At 41.8% G+C, this 24414-nt stretch overlaps 1 protein-coding gene across 2 annotated transcripts in view; it reads right to left on the bottom strand.

Annotated features, from left to right (window-relative positions):
* Positions 1-24090, bottom strand: part of STAT1 (signal transducer and activator of transcription 1) — a 46247-nt gene extending 22157 nt beyond the window's left edge. Inside the window, exons 1-15 of one of the 2 annotated variants that reach the window (XM_032220111.1) lie at positions 24005-24090; positions 21915-22043; positions 20748-20892; positions 19096-19194; positions 18757-18846; positions 17991-18069; positions 15519-15610; positions 12803-12954; positions 12065-12223; positions 10613-10705; positions 8395-8454; positions 6276-6305; positions 6095-6185; positions 3139-3177; positions 1424-1507 (exon numbers count right to left, since the gene is read on the bottom strand). In XM_032220111.1, the coding sequence (XP_032076002.1) occupies positions 1424-1507; positions 3139-3177; positions 6095-6185; positions 6276-6305; positions 8395-8454; positions 10613-10705; positions 12065-12223; positions 12803-12954; positions 15519-15610; positions 17991-18069; positions 18757-18846; positions 19096-19194; positions 20748-20892; positions 21915-22042 (1341 nt within the window). In that variant the 5' untranslated portion in view covers position 22043; positions 24005-24090. The remainder of the gene's footprint in view (positions 1-1423; positions 1508-3138; positions 3178-6094; positions 6186-6275; positions 6306-8394; positions 8455-10612; positions 10706-12064; positions 12224-12802; positions 12955-15518; positions 15611-17990; positions 18070-18756; positions 18847-19095; positions 19195-20747; positions 20893-21914; positions 22044-24004) is intronic. The other variant, XM_032220118.1, reaches the window with a different exon arrangement.
* Positions 24091-24414: the final 324 nt, after the last annotated feature.

Below are 24414 nucleotides of genomic sequence, written 5' to 3'. Positions count from 1 at the left end.
CAGCCTTTCCTGCTGTGGCACTCGCCCTCTGATGGGCACTCACCCATCTTATTGGTTTTTAGAAGGGTCTAATGATGGGTTTGCTATGGTGCCTGGGGATCTGGTAATGGAATGCAGCCCATGGTAACAACACTGTTTTTAAGATGGATTGCCCTCGCCTGCAGAGGAGGTCTTGTTTTAATGGTTTTTAGAATAGAATTCTTTATTGGCCTAGCGTGATTGGACATACAAGGAATTTGTCTCTGGTGCATACTAACAACCAAGGGATAAGTCACGGATCATAATTTGTTAAGATCCAATCATTTTCATTTCATTTCATTTATTAAATTTATAGGCCGCCCAATCCCGGAGGACTCCGGGCGGCTTACAAGGAAAGAAGAAAAAAGAAAAGCAAAATAAGTAAAAAAATAGTTTAAAATTCACAACACACATACCTTCTAATCGGGGCTGGAACTTAACACTAAGGTCAACAGCCCCAGGCCTGCCGGAACAGCCAGGTTTTAACAGCTTTCCTGAAGGCCATGAGAGTGGGTAAGGTCCGGACCTCTGGGGGTAGCTGATTCCACAGGGTCGGAACAGCCACAGAGAAGGCTCTCCTCCGGGGGCCCACCAGCCGACACTGTCCGGCTGACAGTATCCGAAGGAGGCCCACCCTGTGGGATCTTATCGGCCGTTGGGAGATGTATGGCAGTAGGCGGTCTCGCAGATAGGCTGGTCCTAAGCCATGTAGGGCTTTAAAGGTAATTACCAACACCTTGAATTGCATCCAGAGACCAATTGGCGGCCAGTGCAGCTCGCGGAGTAATATGGGTGTATCTCGGTACACCCAATATCGCTCGCGCGGCTGCATTCTGGATTATAAGTCATAAATCATAAGATACAAACCACAATTGATAAATCATAATATACCCATAGGAGAAGGTTGTAGGAAAGATGAGTGGTGAGAAAGGTGCAAATTTTAATTATTATTTTTTTAAATTAAAAATAGTTTGAATTGCTTTGTTTGTTTGCATTTTTACTGTACGAGCCACCCACAGACAAAAATGTGAGATGGGCAACTATACAAATTGAACAAACCCGTGGCCGTAAAGCCTGCACACTGCGTTTTGCAGCCCTTGAAAACTCTTTTGACTAAGAGTTTTGACTGTTAATCAAAACTGTTGACTCTTTCTGACTGTGAAAAATTGGTAGCGCAGCTTCCTGGTATTTTGATCTTAGAAACGAATAAATGTTGTAATAATCCTAAAATAATTCTATTAGAGATGCGTCACCTGCAAGTGAAATGACCATCCTTACTTTGTCATCTTTGATCTTCCTTCAAATGTCAAGTGTGGCCCCTTGGCCACCAAAAGATTACCCGCTTCTTCTGAAATGAAGTTATTGATATGCTACTTTATGCCTTTAATTTTTTAAATCTACTTACTTCCAATTCAATTACAACTGCGTTCTGTTCCCATTTTGTCTCAAAACAGAGCGAATGAAGTTCTTCGGTTACAATGAGAGGGCCCTTAAAAAATAAGAGAGGAACTTTAGTTTAATGTACTTTACTAACTTTAGCTATTTGACAGCCTTATATTTTAGTCTTTCTAATATAAATAGCTTATTTATAAAATAGCTTATCTATAAAAAGAGAAAAATTGCAATCCCAACTGAAATTAATTACAGAAATTAAACAACCCCTTCTAAACTATTAAAGCAGCAGTTATAATCTGGAACTTTAGAAAGAAGAATGAGACTTATTAAGAAGGAACCTTTGCTAATAAATTGACTTTTAGGGCTTTCTTTAAGCACTAAAAGCACCAATATGGTCTGATAGCACCAAATCAATTTCAAATAACAAGGCATTCTGTTACCTATGGGGGTCATTAATCAGTTACTTTGTTAAAATTTATTAGATGTGGGGTCATTACAGGGAAATCCCTTTCATTTAATGCATTAGGTACCAAAGAAAGTAAGAAAGGGTCACCTTGTTCCTAAAAACTGTGAACAGGGGTTTCCAAATCGGCAACTCTTAAGACTTGATGACTTCAATTCCCAATTTCAACTCCCAGTTTCTCAGCCAGTCATAACTGACTGGAAAATTCTGAGAGACTTGAAGTCCACAAGTCTTAAAGTTGCCAAGTTTGGAAACCCCAGCGCAGAATAAGGATTTAATCTTATCTGTTTTGAACCTGTAAATAGGTTAGAACCAGGGCTGGGTTTCAACCGGTTCGCACCGGTCCCTGCGATCCGGTTGGTCGCCGAACCCGGAAGTAAGTAACTTCCGGGAACGGCGAAGCCCCCCCCCCGCGCCCGCGCGCGCCCGCACACCCGCGCCCGCTCCTTACCCGGTTTTTTTGAATTTCGCGCTTTCCACGCATGCGCAGAACGCCTGCGCGATCCTCCAGGAGCAGCTGGAGCATCGCGCAGACGCTAATACGCATGCGTGTGCCGCGTGCGTGCGCGAGGACGCCGCGTGCGTGCATGCGCGCGCCGCGTGCGTGCGTGAGGACGCCGCCGGCCTCGTTCCAACCGATCCGGTTGGAACGGGGCGAGAAACCCACCCCTGGTTAGAACAGAAGCGATCAGTGATGAGGTTTGCAGGAATTCTGAGGTGCGTCTCAGGAAGGAGATGACAAATCTTAGTACTCCAGATGGCATAGAGTGAAACTGATAGGTGGAATTCTCATCTGAATTAAGGCAAACCCAAGATCTGATGTAGATATAAATTCTTAGCCAATTTGGAATTGGGATTCCTTTTTATCCCATTTTTAAAAACCATTCAAGTATCTTTAAGTGCATCTTAAGGGATTAGTATCAAACTGTTCTATGTGACAAGTTGAAAAAAAAAAGAACAGGTGAATCTATTGCTATTAACACAATTAGTAGTTGATTGATTTAGTTTGTCCAACAGGTATGAGATAACAGGTATAAGAATAAACATGGACATGAGCACATGAAATGAGTACAAATAAATTTGGACAGTAGGACAGGGATGGTAGGCACACTGATGCGCTTATGCATGCCCCTTGCAGACCTCTGATGCACATATTGGCTTTTGTTTCTACAGCATGGAAGTCTAAAACACAGAATTCTGATTTAGGAGTTTTTAAATAAGCTATACAGATTCACTAAAGTGCTAAGGCATATTTTCCTTACCTCATTAGATCTTGAAACATTCTTCTGCTCTTTTAATTGCTACAAAAGAACAGAATTTGGTTAAACCACATACCTTTCAACATTTTTTTATGCACAGTTCAAACATTTCTTGCTCAGTGTAGCCCCTTTCACTATCTTCCATATGTTATGGGTCCATTTCTTCATATAGGACAGTGATAGCTAACCTTGTTGTCATCGCGTACCAAACGTGTGTGCGCCCGCACCCATAATGCAGTATGAGTGTAACCCCCTCCCCATACTCCTCCTGTGCATGTGCACACGTTCCCCCCCCCCCGGCAACCCATTTTGGGCCTAGTAGGTCTCCCTGCAACTTCCTGGGAGCAAAAATGGGCCATGGGGGGCAGGCGCACCCTCTGCATTCATGGCAGAAACCTGAAAATCAGCTGGCTGGCGGGAGGGGCACATGCATGCGCAGTGTGTCCACAGAGAGGGCTCTGTGGGCCATCTGTGGCATGTGTGCCATAGATTTGCCATCACGGATATAGGAGTATCCCACATAAATCCATTCCAACTATATAGGCAACTTTTAACAATTTCCCTATAAACCCACCAGGATGAGATTCACCAAAAGGCTTCTGATAGAAAACTGAACAGCAGATTGAATCTATCAATTACTGGTATTATAAAAGTGTATCGTGGAGATTTTGATTTTTAAACTTTTTAAACTGCAGAAAGAAGAATGGGAATTATTTTGAGAGTAACTCACATTCTCACTATTTGAACTGGCAGATAATATTAATAAATCAAATTCTTTTCAAAAAGATTGTCTTTTATCTCAAATAATTAATTTGTTCAACCCTGGGAGTGGTCTGGGTATGGATTAAACCCCGTTTCCTGAAAGATTAGATGATGCCTGGCTGCTATATGTTTTTAATCTTTGTTTTATATTATGTATGTTGTGTTTTTTTGTAAACTGCTTCAAGCCACATAAAAGTGAGGAGGACAGCTATATATAAAGTAAATAAATGTCACACACGAGATATGAATTGTGCAAATGACAGTTAAAAAGACTACATACAGGAGTCTTTATCTATTATCTCAGCTATCCCCTTTGCTTGTAAATATTAGACCTGCTAAGTAATTTTTAAAGTCACAATATAGAAAATGTGAGCAGTTTGATTATCTGTGCATACACTGCAGGGGTGGGTTTCTCGCCCCGTTCCAACCGGTTCGGTTGGAACGGGGCCGGTGGCGTCCTCGTGCACGCGCGCAGCGCATGTATGCATACTAGCGTCTGTGCGATGCTCCAGCTGCTCCTGGAGGATCGCACAGGCGCTGTATGCGTCCAGCGCATGCGTGGAAGCACAGAACTCGTCAAAACCGGGTAAGGAACGCGGGCGGGTGGGCCCTTCGCCGTTCCCGGAAGTTACTTACTTCCGGGTTCGTCGACCAACCGGTTCGCGGGGACCGCCGCGAACCGGTTGAAACCCACCCCTGATACACTGCAACAACCTATCCTTATAACCTTTTGGTTTTACTTCAAACTATCTCTAAACTATAACCAAATTGTAAGTTATCAAAAAGAAAGAAAGACAATTTCATTTAGAGAATGATTAAAAGATAAAATACTACCCATTTCAGACACCAGGCAAAACCTGTTCCCAAAAAGGTTTGACAGAGTACTTAAAAAAAATAACTGCAAATGTGTCCAATAACTGATAAATTGCTAAGAGAATCATATTAAGAAATTTTTTGAATCTAATGAAACTCACAACTGATTACTTTAAAAAGTAAAACATCTCCAGTAAATAATATTACTCCTACTCCTACTCCTAATAATACAAGAATGGATATGATTCAAGAACAATGAATTCTGAACCAAAACAAATTCCCACTATTAGATCGCTGGGTTCCATTACAAATGGTCGCTCTGGGTCTAATTCTACAAAATGGTGAAAAGTACTAAAACTAAAGACAAAAGGAAGGAGGACAAAAGGATAGAGAGAACTTGAAATAATCTTTGAGTCCATTCAAAGAAGGATAAACTGTCATCCCTATTCAAAGTTACCGTATTTTTTGGACTATAACACTCACTTTTTTCATCTCCCAAAAGGGGGTGAAAATGTCTGTGCATCTTATAGACCCAATATTGCTGAAGCCCCGCCCACCCGCCAGCCATTTTTTTGGCCTCTGCATGCCCCTTTTTCAGGCCTTTTTTCGACCTGTTTTTGAGGCTTTTGGGGCCACTTTTGAGGCTTTTTTCAGCCTGTTTTCCCCCCAAAATGGGCCCCAAAGTCTCAAAAATGGGCCAATAAAGCCTCAAAAACAGGCCAAGAAAAGCCTCGAAAATGGGCCAAGAAAAGCCTCAAAAACGGCCCCAAAACCCTCAAAATGGGCTGACAAAACCCTCAAAAATGGGCCAACCCCCCCTCCAATACATGCCAAAAAAGCCTTGAAAATGGGTAGAAAAAAGGCTGGAAAAGAGCCGGAAAAAGGGCCAAAAATGAGGCGCGTGGAGGTCAAAACCATTTTTTTTGTTTTCCTCTTCTAAATTTAGGTGCGTCCTATAATCTGAAAAATATGATATAGGACACTGCACAAAATAGTTCTTACTTCAGAGCCAAAATCTTAAATCATGAACATCTCCCCCATGTCCTAATGAATGGAAATCATGGTCAGAAACCATTTGTAGCATAAACTGACATCCTTGTCTCAGTCAGGGATCATAAAGTGCTTTTAACTGGAGTTGACTATTTAGTTGAGTTCATTGTAGGTTATTATTTTTCTTATTACGGTTTTTATTTGTTGCTGTTTCTCTCTATATTTATATTATTACGCTGCTCAGTGCTATCCAGAGTCTACAAGATTGAGATAGGCTTCAAAAGGTTTAAATAACTCTATAAAAAAGCAACACTAAGTGCAAAAAAGATAACTAGCAAGGAGACAAAACAACTTCAGCATATCAAATAACACAGAGATGCCAGAAGCACCTTACCAGGTGTCTAAATTCTGCTGATAGGCTCCCATTTGACTCTTCCATGTTCAATACTTTGGTATTTGTTCCCAAGATGTTGAATTTTCTAAATCTATAAATGAGACAAGTAACAAACCAATGATATAACCCTATTTGTTGTTCAACAAAAAATGCAAGAACGGGCAAAACTGATTGAACGTACCCTTTCACTGTGACTTTCTCACTGACGTCTCTGCAAAAGAAAAAAAAAACCTCAGTTTATAAAGTGACAAGGCAGCCATTGTTCTATAGCAGGCAGCCATTGTTCTATAGCAGGAGTGTCAAATTCAAGGCCTAGGAGCCATATCCAGCCCTCAGGGTGCTTAAAACTGGCCCATGGGGCCACCGTGGGAACAGCAAAGGACCGGCCCACGGTGCCTCTGCCACCAAAAATGGAGCTCGGGAGGGTCGTTCACAGCCCTCCTGAGCTATGTTTTCACTGGCAGAAATTTGCAGGAGGCCATCGAGGCCAAAAACGGAGCTTGCAAGGGGCATAGGGGACCCTCCCAAGCTCCATTTTTGCTGTTAGAGGGTTGCAGGAAGCAGTCGCAGCCGAAAATGAAACTCGGGAGCCCGTTTTTGCTGGCATACTGTTCAAGCCATCACAGGCACCCCAGACACAAGTGATGTCCAGCTGGCCATGCCCCCCCAAGGTCAAACACAACCCTGATGCAGCCCTCAATGAAATTGAGTTTGCCACCCATTCTATTTGTTGTTTGTTGTTAAGTCGCAAAGTCGTGTCCGACCCATTGCAATGTTCCTCCTGGTCTTCTTGCCTTTGCCACCCACCGTTCCATAGAATTTCACAATTATACTTCAGCATTCTCAAAAAATAATTCCATCAAACTTTTTATCAAGTTATCTCTATGTAATCTGGAAAAATCTCCACCTTTTTCCTTTCATGCTTAACTGCTCCGATTAAGGACAGTGAAATCTGCAGTTGTAAGAATTTTCTGTAAGCCAATTCACGCATCATTCTCACTTAAAAGCTTGATGTGAAACTGGAGCCTCTTTCACTTGTCTACAAGGGTCATTTTTGAAACATTTGGCATCCAGTACAGAGTGTGGTTACTTTTAAATAAATTCATGAATTCCTTAGCTCACTGCAATCAGAATGAGAGCCACAGGATCTGTAGCTATTATTGTTACATTAATGGGTGAAATGCTATTCCTGTTATAGTTTCCAAATCACATAGCATATATAAAGGCATTTTTCTTCAAAGCAATGGAGTCATCATGGCACCTTAATTCTGAGCAGCAAATATTTTATTTTCATTTAAACAATGGGAAACAACATTTTTATGGGACATCATGAAAAAGGTTAAGAGCTGTTCAGCAATGCCTTGAGAGTTAATAGATCTTCCTAAATGGATGTATTTAAAAAGAGGCTAGAGGGACATCTGCCAAGAATACTATAGTACTGAATTCCTTAACTGAGCTGAGAAGGTACTAGGTCAGGGGTCCATAACCTGTGTGCTGTGGCCTAACGGCCACTTGAGCAGCCAGCTGATGCACACATGTCTGCACATGTGCATGGCCCCAGAGCCGAGGTGGCGCAGTGGTTAAATGCAGCACTGCAGGCTACTTCAACTGACTGCAGTTCTGCAGTTCGGCTGTTCAAATCTCACCGGCTCAAGCTTGACTCAGCCTTCCATCCTTCCGAGGTGGGTAAAATGAGGACCCGGATTGTTGGGGGCAATATGCTGACTCTGTAAACCGCTTAGAGAGGGCTAAAAGCCCTATGAAGCGGTATATAAGTCTAACTGCTATTGCTATTGCTAAGTGTTGCATGTGACTGCAGTCCACCTCGCGTGAGCCTCGTCACGGACATTCAGGGTCCCACACGTACAAGTCTTGTTGCAAGCACTTGTGGCCCAACTCACACGAGCCTCATCAGGAACATCGCAGGCACTTGCCTGTCTGCACATGTACCTACCCATCCCTCAAAATCATCCCCTCTCTCCCCGCCCTCCCACCCCAGGTAGTCAACCCAGAAAGGTTGGGGAACTCTATACTAGATGATCTCAAAGCTCACTACAAATCCTTACTATCAAGATTTTTTCCCAGATTCTCTTGTTTAAAAATAAACTAAAAGTATTTAACCTTGATGAAAGCAGGTAACCAAAAGCTTTAGCTACTATAACTAACTAAATAAAAACTGTACAACTGTAAGAAATGGAAATCATAGGAGTTCGCTACCTGCCAGATATAGGTTGCAACAGAGTGTAGTGTCTAAGTTTGGAAAGTGTGGAAATCAAAGATCAGGGATGAAGATCACTTACTTATCAAACTGAACTTGCACTTTCAATTTATAATTCAGCTCTTGGAGCTTCACCAGCAATCTGGAAATTCAAGCCACACAAAGGTAAGAATAAAGAAAAAATATGTGTCCTGTCCTGACTATCTTCCTTAAGCCCTTCAAGAAAGCATTTTCCTTATGTACAGCATAAGGTCTCATTTGGATCTTCGCAACAGAAGATTCTCTGATTCTTGAAGATCACAGTAAACAGAAATGGGAGCAAATGAAATGATCCTTTGGGGGGGGGTTAACAGATGGTGAAGATTATGGGGAGGGCTAAGTGGTGGGATTCAAATTTTTTTACTACTGGTTCTGTGGTGGGATTCAATTTTTTTTACTACTGGTTCTGTGGGCGTGGCAGGGGAAGGACCTTCTCTGGGTGCCTTCAGTGGGAAAATGCCGGCTGGCGACGCCTAGCGGCATTTTCCCGCTCCAGTCCTATGGAATGAGCTGCCCCCAGAGATCCGGGCCCTGCCCACTCTCATGGCCTTTCTCAAAGCCATTAAAACCTTTCCGGCAGGCCTGGGGCTATTGACCCCTTGATTGAAGTCCAGCCCCCTTTCGATTGGATGTTTGTTGTGTTCCTTTTTTAAACTTTGTTGTGTCCCATTGTTTTTTAAAATTCTTTTAAAAAATTTTTCATTTCTGTAAGCCGCCCGGAGTCCCTCGGGATTGGGCGTCATAGAAATTCAATAAATGAAATGAAGGATACTGTAAAATCTTCATTCCCTCCGCACTCCAGGGGAAGGTTACTGCAAAATCCCCATTTCCTCATAATCAGCTGGGACTCGGGAGGCAGAGAATAGATGGCGGGGGGGGGGGGGGGCAGTCAGAGGTGGTTTTTACCGGTTCTCTGAACAACTCAAAATTTCTGCTACCGGTTCTCCAGAACTGATCAGAACCTGCTGAATATCACCTCTGGGAGGGCTGCAGAAAGATTCCCTGTCCCCTTCTGCTCAAATTCTTACAAAATTAAAAAACGTAATAGAAGAGACTCTTTGTAGCTCAGGGTTGACATGAGGGGGTCCTTGGTGTTCTCTGAGCTTCCTTGTTTTCTTGCAGACGTTTCGTTACCCAAACTAGGTAACATCTAGCACTGATGGATGTTATCTAGTTTGGGTAATGAAACATATGCAAGAAAACAAGGAAGCTCAGAGAGTGCCAAGGACCCCATAAGATTAAAATAAGCATCTGTCATCAGTGGAGGCACCACTGAGTTGAAAAGCCATAATGTGCACACCAACCTAGTATTTTATTTATGAGATAACTGCAGGAGCCAATCCTAGTTTGATTAAGCATGGGTATAAAAGCTCTGCACACAAACTCATTCAATGCAATCCCTAGATGCATCTGCTAAAAACATATGGAAGACAACTGAGTCTTGCTCCCATATAAATAGATGAAGAATTGTACGGATGAGATCATATGAAGCTATAGTATGTTTCATTTTGGCTTCATGTGTTTTGCAAAATCCAGCCTTTCTGATTCCAAGTGAAGATCTATGAACTATCTCTGCTTGAGGTGTGGAGCCAATCACGAAATGAGCCTAAGAAACAGAACTTGAGTTCCTCAATATCTTCAAGAGAAGAAACAGCAGAATGCAGAATCAGGTCTGCAGCAAAATCTACATCTAAGTAAATGTTAGCATGCCCTAAAATATTGGCAATTCGATTTAAAATGATATTCTGCTGAGAAACACTTTTTCCCCAGTATGTTGTTAGGATGCCGCATATTTTTTCTTCCTAATTGACTAAACTAGGAAATCATAAAAATGTTCTGAAAGAAAGCAGTACCAAACCATTTCGGTAAACTTGCATGGATCAAACTTGACTTAAGATTAAGATTTAAGATTTAATTTATTTGTATGCCGCCCTTCTCCAGGAGGGACTCAGGGCGGCGAACAACTCAAAAGGGGAAAGGGGATACAAACACAATACACGTAATTAAAATACACAAGAGTCATACGGCCATACAAGTCGAGAAGGGAGGGGAACTCATAAACCCCAGGCCTGCCAGGTTTTGACGGCTTTCCGGAAGGCCTGGAGAGGGGTGAGGGTCCGAATCTCCGCGGGGAGTTCATTCCAAAGGGCCAGGACTTGAGGGAATCTTCCCTCTTACTTTAGTTCGGAATTAATCACTCCCTTTAAAGTTTTTTTAAAAAACCACCATACATGAATCACATCAGGTATAAAACAATTTACCTCAACTTTACTGTAAATTGTACTCCAGTCTTCAGAACCAACGGCCTCTGAGGATGCGTAGGCATGCATGGCTGTCTTTCTACAACAAAGGAGCTGGACAGAGAAACAAGAAGTACTGTTGAATTGTTTCAAAAAGGGAATAGAACATTATGCCAAAAATGAACAGATGCTCAATCTTCTATAATGCAAATGTGAACATTAAACAAATAATTCTTTTCAAATTATTTATTTGGAACAAACATCTGGCATTCTAGGAACAAAATTTATATAAACAATAATCTCTAAATAGTTAAAAATAAAAATATAATTTTAAATCAAATTGTATTAATACATTTCCATGGTTCTCTAAACCAGCTGACCTCAACCGTTGCAGCTTGGTGGCTCAGTTTGCGCGGGTAGGGGATGAGGGGAACCGAGCCATGCCAGCAGGGACTAGCCCATAGGTGCACACAGCTTGACTCTGTGAGGTGTGCTGATGCGCATGCACATGCAACTGAACTCCAAGTTGAGCTGCCTGCACATGTGTGGTGGCCCATCAACCACGTAGGTTGAGCTGAGCATGCGCCCATGTGCACTGGCCTGTCGCCCATTTGCGAATAGTCCACAGCCTGGTAGTGAGCTGCGGCCTGGGGGGGGTTGGGTACCCCTGCCCTAAACAAATCTTCCCAATCCACAAATTTTTGTCTAGGTAGGGGAAGCCTGGTCCATCCCTTCACAACTCTTTGGCATTTTTCTTCTAGTCTTCTAGAAGACTCTCTGTAGTTTGCAAGGAAATCACTAACCATAGGAGACACCTTTCAATTTCTTTTAAATTTGATTCAAATCTAAACTTATCTAAGTGTCAACCCTGAAGCCATTTTGGAGCATCTTCATGGCTGCCACAGCTATGCTGGTTGGAGCTGTGGGAATAGGAGGGGGGAATAGAGATAGCTGGAGACATGTAGCCAAAATAAAATTATTTCTCCAGGGGACCAAGGACGTTCTCACCAGGTGCTGGGGAGGCGTAGACTGAAACCAACTGGAGTTGGATCTGTGACTGGATTGGACCATGTGCTGGACATGTGGACTGGGGGAAAGGAAATTGACTTAATTTGGATGGGGAAAACTGCAGGACTTTCGGAGTCAGGTTTTCATCAGATGTGCCAGTACGACATGCCTAATAAATGTGTACTTTGAGGAACACCTAGGCCTCAGAGGTCCGACTGAGTTGGATCTGTTACTTGGACCCTGACACTAATTTAAACAAAACTGCATGATTTCAAACAAAAATCATTTCTCTAGATAGGTCTGCAAAGACTTTCTGGGAATAATGTGACTGCTCACATTTCAACCAAATAATGTAATCAGCAAGATAAAAGGGACAGATACTTCAGTTTGGATGGCAAGATGAAATACGCTTTTCTAAACAAGGAAATGCCCATTCTGACCCATCTAACACAAGAAGAAAAATACCTTTGAATGAGTTGCTTGAAGAGACTCCATGTCCGCTCAATAAGCCCTTTCTTCTGTTGGGTAATGGGATCGGCTTCATAGGTGAATTTCTGCTCCAGCTCCTCCAGTTTTTTAAGCTGTTGAAGAATCTGCTGAAGACTCTCAGCCACTGAGGTAAACCTATCATTGCAATGATTGGATATGAAGATTGCTACATTTCTCCTTAGGTTAACAAGCACAGAAACCAGCAGTCTTTAATTGTTTAGGGACAACACTAACTTTACAAGGCTCTTGAAGCACATATCTCAGAGCATTCATGGTATGCTTGAATCCATATACAACTGTTTGGACCCTGGATTCCACTTCTGAATCCCAAGCCTTCCAACCATTAGTAATGTCCACTTCTTAGGGACATGAGTCACTTAAGGAGTTTGCCCAGATGTAGAAATGCAACTGTTGGAACATTTGCTGAGAAGTTATTAGACCTGGTACCATTGGTAGTGTTGGAATCCAAGTGTCATAATTCTCAAACAGCACAGTCAACGCAGTGCATTTTATCAACAGAAGAATATAAGCACATATTTTAAAAATGTGGAAAACATAACAAGAAAAGAGGAATAGCAGAATTCTGACACTTCAGGAAGGTACCAGTTTTCAGAACAGAAAGTTTTCTGTGAAAATTTTCGGGTACTTTCCCCCCTTCTGGTTGAATTAATTCTGAAAATTCCCGATTGTATTTGCCATGCTTCAGAGACCTACCAGTTTTGAAGCTGATCTAGACAAGCGTTGGGTGGGCCGCCAATGCAAGCCATCTGTTGTCGACGCTTCCATTCAACCAGCTCTTCTGTTATCAGAGCATTTTGGGTATTTTCAATCACAGGCAACGAAGAGGATATCAAGTGTAGCACATCCTAGAGAGAATCCAGTAATAAACATATTCAAGCTATTACCCTACTTTTAGATTGATCCTGGCAAGTTCCATTTGAAACGTCAAGGAATGTATATCTTCAATTTTTTTTAAAAAGAGCTTTAACATTCACATGATGCATAGTGGGAATTTCCTAGAATATGGGATGATGTTGTAATCTTTAGCCAAGGGACATACTTGTGTTGCAATAAATGCATCAAAAAAGATGCAAATGCAACCCTCCACACCCTAGACTGTAGAAATAACTACAACTTATTGGTAGAATTGAATAGGTAGAAACAACACAAGGAAGAAGCACCATGCACAATTTATGTTCTAAGTTCTTGACTGAATTGGGGAATATATAGCTAACAAATAAGAGGAACTAGAAATCAACCTACAAAGTAAGGAACCTTTCAATTATTTTAAAGCCGTGGCAGCCAAAAGCAGCAGTGGATAGTGCAGTGGCATCAATAAACAAGGCAGGAATTGAAGTCAGAGGGAAGACAAAATGAATGTTAAATTTTTACTTGTCAACCCTACCATGTAGTGCAAGAAATCAATGCCACAGGAAGGCTACTACTTTTTAAAATACTAGCTATAGCTAATAGAATACTGTAAGTCTGATTGAGCTTTATTGCCCCCGTCTCCATGTTCAAATGAATTAGGGAGCTGAACAGCCTGAAGTACTTTTACATTACCTTCTGCTTTGCTTTTTTTACTTAAGCCCTGTTTTTTTCACTTAAATGTTGCTTACATCTGGCTTATCTCAGTCAAGGACAATTTATCCTCTACACCAGTGATTCTCAGCCTGTGGTGTGTGTGTGTGCGCGCGCGCATGCACACATTATCATCACAGGGAGGTCTATGAAGGTTTGAAGAAATGTTATGATTTAAACCTTGAGTTAATCTTGGGGGTCCTTGGCTATGGACTATGACCACAAAAGGTGTTTACAAGGGGCGGGGGCGGGTCCGTGGTGAAGAAAAAGTTGACAACCACTGCTGTACACTAAAATGGAGAACAGCAATGATGGTGTATATTGCACTACTGTGGCATATGGATTTTAGTGACCTGAAATAGCTGTTTTGCTAGTGTGAGTGAGTACAAGGGGAGAAGCTGCTGGCTTTGAATGGCAGCTGTAATATCACAAGGGCTGATGAACCAACCTTGCTGCTAGCCAGCACTGTTGTGGCAGTCCCAATGATCAAGCCTGCTCCTCTTTAGATTTTGGGGACCAGATACGGTACCTGAGGGGGAACCCACCTCCTCAATTGCTGGGGAACATGCTGTTGGCCTGACTAAAAACTGGAATGGGAGAAGAGGATTGCATGGAGTGAATCAAGAGACTATAAAATAAAGATGGAGAGAGAAGTTAAGTGTGAAGAGGAGTTTTTGGTTCCTGGTTGGGAAAGGGAGAAAAAAAGATTCACAGGTGGCTTCGAAAAGGAAAATGAAAACCCAGAGGGGTGAGAACTCTGCCCCAAAAGGGAAGGAGACCTGGCTGTCCCTGGGGAAGGATTAGGCAGAAGACTCAGATAAGTTTTTTCCCCTCTGTGGAGAGCCAGTAGATGTTCTACTGAGCAGAAGGTCGAACCAATGGAAGCCCAAATTCCAGCCCATCCTTTTTACCTGCTCTCTTGTTAAAACACAGAAGAGGGGGAGAGAGTTGGAATGAAAGGGGAAGAAAACAAAACAGCTAGCAGGAGAACTACAGGGAGACCTCTGTCTCTGGGAGTGAAACCTAGAAAAGCTGTTATCAAGTGAACACCAAAACTATATTGTAAAAACTTGTGATAAAAGCCCACACTGTAGTAATTAAAAAGGCCTATTTATTTGTGCCCTTTGCCAGCCTTTGCAAGCTAATCTTCAGTTCAAAAAGAACCCTGTTACACTGTGACAACTATCTCTGAATGAATTTCCTTGTATGTTCTCTTTTTCCTTGAGTTGAAGGTGACAATCATGGTACTACATCCTCTAAGACAGGGGCATCAAATTAGATTTCATTGAGGGCCACATCAGGGTGGTTTCACCTCGGGGAGTCCTGGGGGTGTGGTCAGGGTGGGCATGTCCAGCTCGACGTCACGTGTGTTGGCGGCGCTTGTGGTGGCCTGAGCGCTCTTCCAGCAAAAACGGGCTGCCAAACTGTTTCCAGCTGTGACGGCCTCCTGCAACCCTACTGAGCCCCGTTTTTACTGGCAGAAGGCACCACAGGTAGACCTTTGTTGTTTCCGGGATGGCCCAGCGGGCCAGATTCAAGCATCCTGCAGGCTGAATCTGGCCCACGAGTTTGACATTCCTCCTCTAAGATCATCTTTTCCCAATAATGTTTAGGTTGAATTGACAGGCAATGACTGCTTTAAAGGCTCCCAGTAACTTCCAAAGGTCATGATAAATTAGAATTTCCCTGGTCCTATCCTCTAACTATTATACACCACTGTCTCACAAACACTTTGGACTCCAACCATCGGTTCTTCAAACCCTTTAAAGGGAAGGGAAACAAAACAAAAAGTGCCTGCTATTTAGACCAACGAACAATCATAGCTCTCCAAAGAAACTCGCTGCATCACCTGTCTCTTATTGTGAAGCTGCAAATACATGGTGTGGAGCTGTACTTTTTCCTTTTTATAGTCATCCTGGGTCATGTTGTGGGATTCACATTCTGCAAAAGAGATCATGTCAGAACTTTATATGTCTTTTATATGTAAAATAGCAGAACTGTAAAAAAAAAAAAGGAAATAATCCAATAAACCGTATCAAAGTCCTCTCTGGTATAAAGGGAGTGAGGCATCATCATGACCATACACAATTTTCCTTTTCTTGGCCAGTCTTTAGGCAAGACACGGTACAATCATTACTTGATGAGCCGAGGTGGCGCAGTGAAGAGCCGAGGTGGCGCAGTGGTTAGAGTGCAGTACTGCAGGCCACTTCAGCTGACTGTTATCTGCAGTTCGGCGGTTCAAATCTCAACGGCTCAAGGTTGACTCAGCCTTCCATCCTTCCGAGGTGGGTAAAATGAGGACCCAGACTGTGGGGGCGATATCTGACTCTGTAAACCGCTTAGAGAGGGCTGAAAGCCCTATGAAGCGGTATATAAGTCTAACTGCTAACTGCTATTGCTACTTGCCAGTTTCACCATTGATTTTGCTTGCTGGAAGCTGGCTGGCCAAGGTCGCAGATGATAATTATGTGATCACAAGATGCTGCAATTGTCATGTGAGCTGGTTGCCAAGCACCCAGAGGTGGTATTTACCAGTTCTCCAAACCAGGTCAAATTCCCATTACCAGTTCTCCTGAACCAGTCTGAACCAGCTGAATACCATCTCTGGCTGCCAAGCACCCAGATCACAACCATGTGACTGCAGGGATGTTGTGATGGTTAAGTGCAAGGATTGGTCATAAGTCACTTTTTCGGCATCATAACTTTTAACAGTCACTAAATAAATGGTCAAAAGTCAAGGAGTACTTAGAAGGCTACCTGGCCAAAGGACAAGACACTAGGAATGTCTATGTGAAAAAGCAAAGCATTAAGGGAGAAACATACTTAAATCTAGGCCAAGAATAGGCAATTTGCAGCACTTCAGATACTGATGATCTGCAACTCCCAGAGGAGGAATTAAAATATGGCATTCCAAATATTAAAGAGCCAAGGCTTAAAATTTGCAACAAGATCCCATGGATTCTGACAATCTGGAACTAGGGATTAGATATAATGTCTCCCATCATGGTAATGATGAGAGCCAAGGCTTTGCAGGGCGATACCCCACCAAAATCCAAGCTACAGACCATCAACTGAAACTGGAGGGAGATGGAATACAGGAAACTACTGAATTCAATACTGTTCAGAAGGCTTACACCTTGCTGGTTAACTTTTCATAAGAATGTTACTTAGGTCTACCGCATTCTGCTTCTTCTCTTTGCTGGCATCCTGCCATAAACGCAGGGGGGGGGGAAGGAATTTGGGGTAGTTCGGTATGGGAATAAGAAGACAAATGGCAGGGGAGATACATTGATAAATATAAGAGGTGCCAAACCGGAACAAGCCAGCCACCAGGACACCTGGCCTGGGAACAGAATGTGAAGCTACATCGAGAGGCACCAAGCATCCAAGCAGTTCCCAAAACATCAAAATGGCCTATCATTGGTCAGGTCAAGGGGGGGAAGAATGTAACCTTTGCACAGGAATACTCAGATCTAGCTTTACTTTCATTGCAACCACTAAACTTTTATAAAAGAACCTATCACTTCAACCAAATGGAGTCGAGGGTCTTTCTTTCCTAAAGACCTAAGTTGGGGTAGGTCTGACACACCTCACTCTTTGTGCTTAGATTATTTTGCCTGTTTTATGTTAATCAAAACCTGGTCGTCCTGCATCAAAACCTTTGGGGCTTTGATGAGAGAATGGATGCTGTAACTCTGAATGGTACTTTTAGCTCTAGTAGCACTAGTGAAATAGTTTGAACCTAACTCTGATTTTAAAACCTGGATTTTCCAATATGTAAATTTCTTCATTGCAACTCTAACTTCTTAAGCAATGAAAACATTCAACAAAAAGAGCTTAGCTACTGCTTCCATTGTTTGCTTTGAGCTCAGAATGAAAAATAAATGAACAGCTTATTTGGAATTCTCCATGAAAGAGTATTAAGAAGAAGTCAAGTTTCATTCCAGTTGACCATAGAAAACTCAAAATTGGGATGTTTTGAGTTGTTTTGTTCTAAGCTCGAAGGGAAATGTTGGGAGTTTGTTTCAAGTCTAGTTCAGTCAATCTATCCCCAGGTAACATACAGCTGGGAGAGGATGGATGCTGTAATCCAACACAAGTGGATGTCGAGAGGAACCAAGTGAGGGAGGATAATTTGGGTTAACATGAGCGCAAGCAGCAGATCTTGATGTTTGTAAGATCTGGACTTTCACAAAACCAAGTCTGTAACAAATGTTTAACGGACTAAGATTTCAACTGGACATAATTTCATTGTCAGGGAACAATGTCTAACATAGGAAACAACAGATTTCATTAAAAAGTCTAGAAACTGGCTCCTCACCTCTGACTTGAAAGGTTTTATATTTGAAATCATATTCATCTTGAACATCCTCGAGATTTTTTATCATTTGCTCTATTTCCTAGAAAACAAATAAGCTCATCAGACATTCAAAATCACTTAAAGCAAAATGGTGGCATTTATGAAAAGAAATGTAATGACTTCAATGATTTATTTTACTATACTGTTATCAAAATAGGCCTTTGCTCCCCTATTTTATCTTTATTACAAAGTCTTCAGATAGGTTCAATCAAAAAATATGGCCAAAGCAAGGTTGGCCAGTGAATTTCAGGCTTATCAGAGTAATAGATATGAACCAAAGGATCCTTTGTCCCAGTTAAACTAGAATATTCACTGGAATAGTCAGGAATAGAAACCTGCTGCTGTCTAAATATCAACCACTGATTATACTGAGGTTTGGATAGATTTAAATTCAAGATGTCTGGCAAATGCTACCTTGTAATAGGTATCAACTAAGTTCATCAGGCTGGAGAAGGCTATGTTACATGTATCCCTTTCCTACCTCGGTGAGTGTCCCACAATCAACTGGTGCTAAAAAATATGACTACTCAACAAGTTTTGTCATGTGACAATAGCTTGGGAGACTAAAATCTGTCCATTGTTCCCAGACAGCCACTCAATCCTTCTTCAATGCAGCTTCTCTTTGCACATTCCCCAATCTCTGCATCTGAACCAATAATGCATCTCCCTTTGGGTTATGATATGGCAAAAATTAAAAAAATTTCAAGGACCAACTCTTTTAACGTACTATGACACGGTTCTTCACATTTGTGACTTTAGCGTCCAACTCTTTCACTTTGCTCAGCATCGCAGAATTTTGTACGCTGTCTATTTGCATCTGGAATTTGAAATGAGAAAAAAAAATTATCAAGAATTAAATGTATCATGATGTAGAATCCGTCCTAATAAGGAAAATCTCCACAGCAGGAATATTTCATGACCTTTCTTGGGTTAGTTCCTTGCTTTCCATTCTGAGGAAATGCTAAGTTTGGGAAGACATGTTAATATTTGAAAGTGAAGTCCATCACAACATTGCACAATGTTCAATACAGGATGCTCTCTTCCAGGCATACAGAGGATAACCTACCTGATCTGTGGCCTCTGCAGCTTTAAGGATATTCCTTTCTTCTTGGAGACATTTGGAGATCATCAAGGCCATATATGTGGGTTCTTCCACAAAGGTATTCTGGATTATAGCATAAAATATAAGTGAGGGATTTATAGGGTGGATAAAAATTGATGATTTTTTTAAAATAAAAAAATTAGGTTTATAATTTTTTTTATCAAATTTATTTTAATAAAATGCTTCTAAAGTAAAAAATCTATCTAAAGATAATTTTCTATTTAAGATACATTAATAATTTAGTATATTCAGCATGACATGGAGCTTAGTTATGTAGCATGAGGCTGTATGTTCTGCAATATTTACATTTTTGGTAAACTCATTCAATGAATCCAAGCTCTGAAAGCTGAGATAACATGCACCGCATTGATGCATTCACACAATTTCATAGTAACCATGAGATAAATCATAAAACAAAGTTCAGGAATATTCCTTTATCCCATTTTTTGCAAATCTATGTACACTACAAACTGTACGATTGTTTGAAGAGAAATGCATCTATCTACCACCAGGCTCTTAAGTGTGAGGAGGAAGGGCAAGCAGTAAAAATCAAAATGAAACCTTCTAAGCAGCTTATAAATATAATATTAAAGAGCACCTGTCATTTCAAATCCATCACGGCAGCGCCTGTTAGCGGACATCCACTTCCTGCCTGCCTAACTTGTTGTGTCACTGCCACATCACCAGCTGTCCCACTAAAGTGAATGGGACTGTCGGTGAGTCAGCAGCGGATCAGAGGAGAAACAGCTGTGGGACAGAGATGACAGTTGCTCTTTTAAAAAAATGTGATTTAAATTGAGTTGATTTAAATCAAGCCTTTTTACTAGTGATCTAAATCGTGATTTAAATCAAAAATCACCCTGTGGACTTCCAATATTTTTTCCATATGCTCACTATCCCAGAATACCATGAAAGCAGGCCTCGAGCCTACACTTTCCGTTATTTATTTCCATTAAAGATATGAGAGTCAGAATCCTATCACAATTCACATATTTGTAAATCCTAGTATCACTTTTTTCACTTCTAAGCTAAGACATCCTTCAAACCTCTGAAGGGATACTTGATATTCAACTGCTGCATACTAAGAAATGCTTTCTGTTACTGCATTTATTAAAAAGCAGCTCCTCAAATTTAAAGCTGAAAAAGGAGTGTGTCCGTCACACCAGAAAAAAAAATTAATAAGAGACAAAGGCCCTGTGTAAGATCTAGCTTCCCACCATCCAGCCGAAATTTCCTTCTTCGTAATAATATATGCATGTATCACACATGGAGGTATGGTTATTAGACGCTATACTACAAAAATGTCAAACAAAAATGACATAAAAGAATACAATACTGAAGACTCAGAAGCTTACAACTGTAACAAACAGTTATAAGCTATATGAACATACATTCCCTTTCTTCTTTAAGGAAAAATTATGATGGAAGATAAAAGATAAAAGAAAGGGGAGGACTCATTCATGGGCTCATTGTTATATTCTGCTTAAGGATGGCACAGCAATTAAAAAAAAACCAGTTCCTTTCATTACACTGTAGAAATAATCCTCGCACTACCAACAGAATTATTCTAAAATATTTTCACAAAGGCAAATTAGAAAATGCTGTTGTACACTGACATGGAGGTTTCGTTTACTCTTTCTGATGTTGTGTTGTAATAAGAAATTGTTCTCCTGGGTAAAACGGCTATATTGATCATCCAGCTGTGAGAGAAGATTCTGGAAGAGCAGCGTAGCCATTGAAAAATCTTCAGCAGCATGGTCCCTAGAGGAGGAAGCGTGCGAACAATAGCATTAGCATATCTTCCATCTCTTTATATTGCACAAACCCCAACATGCTTGAAAAACCCAATTTATTTATTTTTTGCCCTTCTGCTTAGGTTAACAGTCACAAACTGACCCAACTTTCCAATAGTCCCCAAAGTACTCTACAGGTGAAACTCGAAAAAGTAGAATATCGTGCAAAAGTTCATTTATTTCAGTAATACAACTTAAAAGGTGAAACTAATATATGAGATAAGACTCATTGGATGCAAAGCAAGATAGTTCAAGTCGTGATTTGTCATAATTGTGATGATTATGGCATACAGCTCATGAAAACCCCAAATCCACCATCTCAGAAAATTAGAATATTACATGCAATATTCAATAAATATCGGACCTCTGAAAAGTATAAGCATGCATATGTACTCAGTACTTGGTTTGGGCCCCTTTTGCAACAATTACTGCCTCAATGCGGCGTGGCATGGAAGCTATCAGCCTGTGACACTGATGAGGTGTTATGGAAGACCAGGATGCTTCAATAGCGGCCTTCAGCCCTTCTGCATTGTTCGGTCTCATGTCTCTCATCTTTCTCTTGGCAATGCCCCATAGATTTTCTATGGGGTTCAGGTCAGCCGAGTTTGCTGGCCAATCAAGCACAGTAATCCCACAGTCGTTGGAACCAGGTTTTGGTGCTTTTGGCAGTGTGGGCAGCTGGAAAATGAAGTCAGCATCCCGATAAAGCTTGTCTGCGGAAGGAAGCATGAAGTGTTCCAAAATCTCCTGGTAGACGGTTGCGTTGACCCTGGTCTTAATGAAGTACAGTGGTCCAAAGTCCTCTTTTCTAATGAGAGCAACTTTTGCCAAAAGCACTAAAACCTGGTTCAATGACCGTGGGATTACTGTGCTTGATTGGCCTCTCCATTCTTCCTCCATACTCTGGGTCCTTGGTTTCCAAATGAGATGCAAAAGTTGCTCTTACACAAAGCTTACACAAATTAATCGATCTTGGCTTTCTAGCCTTACCAATCTTGGCTTTCTAGCCACGGTGCCAAGTATTGCCTGATCTCCATGGGAAAGTTATCATCATAGAGCTGATGCACATGTTCCAAGAATTTAGAATCCAGCTGTTGCAGTTTGCACCACTGACTCATCCTGTGGAATCAAATGTAATTAAATATAGGTTCTATTTATTATTCCATGCAATCAGTAAAATTTTCAATTAGTTAAGAAACTCCATTATCTGAAAGCAAATTTCCTTCTTTCTTATTTACATAACCCCACACTAACACACAAATCCTCTTTCATTAATGTTAATCAGTGTGTGTGTGTGTGTGTGAGAGAGAGAGAGAGAGAGAGGGAGAGAGAGGGAGGGAGGGTGGGTATGTTACCACTACCCATCATTTGTTCCCAGAATTGTCCTATTTGGAAATAAGACTAAGGACTCAGGGTAGCAAATTAGCTCTGAAAGTTCTTATTAATAATACAACAGAAATGTAAGATATAGGAAAAATAACTATTAAAAATCCAATCAATGTAATGTTATTCTCAGTGGACCAAGAGCAAGCCATCATTACAACTGCCAAAGGGGAACCAGTTGGTCCAACAGTTGGTCCAACAGTCATTACGGTAAGTGCAAAGGCTATAATCAAATATCAGGTTTTGGATTCCCCTTAATAGCTACTCCTAAACAGCACCAAATGTTACCAAGCTTTCTCCCAAATTATTCTAAATGCCTTCTCTTCCCCCACCCCCAATGCCACTTTCAAAAATAATCTGCAAAATACAGCTGCAGGATAGCCTGGTGAAAAGCTTGGGATTTCACAGTTCACAAGTGACCCAGTTATTTCAGGTAGGCAAGAATTTTTTATTTTTATTTTCTGGGACTCCATGATCACGCAGACTGGGACTGCAACATGAAATTAAAGGATAGATTGCTCCTTGGGAGGAAAGCTATGGCAAACCTAGACAGCATATTAAAAAGCAGAGATGTCACCTTGTTGACAAAGAAACATATAATCAAAAGCTTTTTCCCAGCGGTAATGTACGGCTGTGAGAGTTGGACCAAAAGGGAGGCTGAGCCCCGAAGAACTGAATTATGGAGTTGGAGAAGACTCTTGAGAGCCCTTTAGACTCCAAGATCAAATCAGTCAATCCTAAAGGAAATCAACTCTAGCTGTCCTTTGGAAGGATTCAATTCTGAAGCTCAAATACTTTGGCCACCTAAATGACAGGAGGGGCTCATTGGAAAAGACCCTGATGGTTGAAGGCAAACAGAGAAGGGGCCGGTAAAGGATGAGATTGTTAGATCTCATCAATGCAATGGACATACATTTGGGCAAACTCCAGGAGACAGTTGAGGGGGGGGGGCATGGGATGATCATGGGATGAATCAAACACCAGGCAAATCGACCCTCCTGTCCTGTTTGGCAAGGAGGCGTCTAAACTCTGGCATGGACAGGGGGTTCTTCTCCACAGCCAGCATTTTTCAGCCCAGGCTGCAAATCGAGTGCAAACATTGGCAGTGTCGACTATCGCAGTGGTCACCAACTGGTGGTCCGTGGACCACTGATGGTCCGCGAGAAAATGTCGGCGTGGTCCGCAGAAAAATTATTTGCAGTTTTTAAACATTGCACTAAATACTATTTATCTTTTTAAAAACTTCATATTAGTGGTGCAGGGGATTTAAAATTATGAATTTAGTGGTCCCTGAGCTCCGAAAGGTTGGTGACCCCTGGACTAGCGCACAACCGTCTGCACCCCTGCCCTAACCAGCACCAGCCCATCTGACGAATAACAAGCTTAGCGATCCTAACAGAGAAAGAAAGAAAGAAAGAAAGAAAGAAAGAAAGAAAGAAAGAGGCAGGGAGGAAAGAAGGAAGGAAAGAAGAAAGAAGTAGTTAGGAAGGAAGGAAGGAAGGAAGGAAGGAAGGAAGGAAGGAAGGAAGGAAGGAAGGAAGGATGGATGGATGGATCACCTGGCGACCGATAATAGGATTTTGAGATCTTGAGATTCCAGGTCTTCAGATGCAACCCGGGGAAGATCTTGCAGGGAGGCATGCAAAGCTTCCTGCACGAAGGCTACACCCAAGAACGCCGACTTAGGGCAGACCTACCTGGCGCGTCCAGAACCTTCAAACGAACCGGAGACCCCGAACTCTCTCCTGCCTACTTGATTTCCGATAAAACGAAAGTACCTTTAAACGGGAAGTAGCGAAGCACGACAGGAGGGCTTGGACCAATCCGCGATAAGCTATTTGATGGAGTGGCCAATCAGAACCACTCGGTTCAAAATGGCTGTTACGGGGAGGTGTCCTCCTCCCTGTTTTCTATAAATCGGCACTAGGAGGGGGGGGGAAGAAAAAGAGGGGGGGGTGAGAAAGTCGCGGGCTTTGTAACCTTTGAGGCCAGCGACCGTTTTCATTTTCGTTTGAGAAATAAACAGTGTTTACTCGATTTGAAAAGGTCCCCGGCCTGCATTGTTATTATATGCCCCATTAGCTGGGCATGAAATCCTATTGAATGC

This window comes from Thamnophis elegans, chromosome 1 (genome assembly GCF_009769535.1).
Source record: "Thamnophis elegans isolate rThaEle1 chromosome 1, rThaEle1.pri, whole genome shotgun sequence".
Taxonomy (NCBI): Eukaryota; Metazoa; Chordata; class Lepidosauria; order Squamata; family Colubridae; genus Thamnophis; species Thamnophis elegans.
The sequence above is the reverse complement of the archived record's forward strand: the minus strand, read 5'-3'. Positions and strand labels throughout refer to the sequence as shown.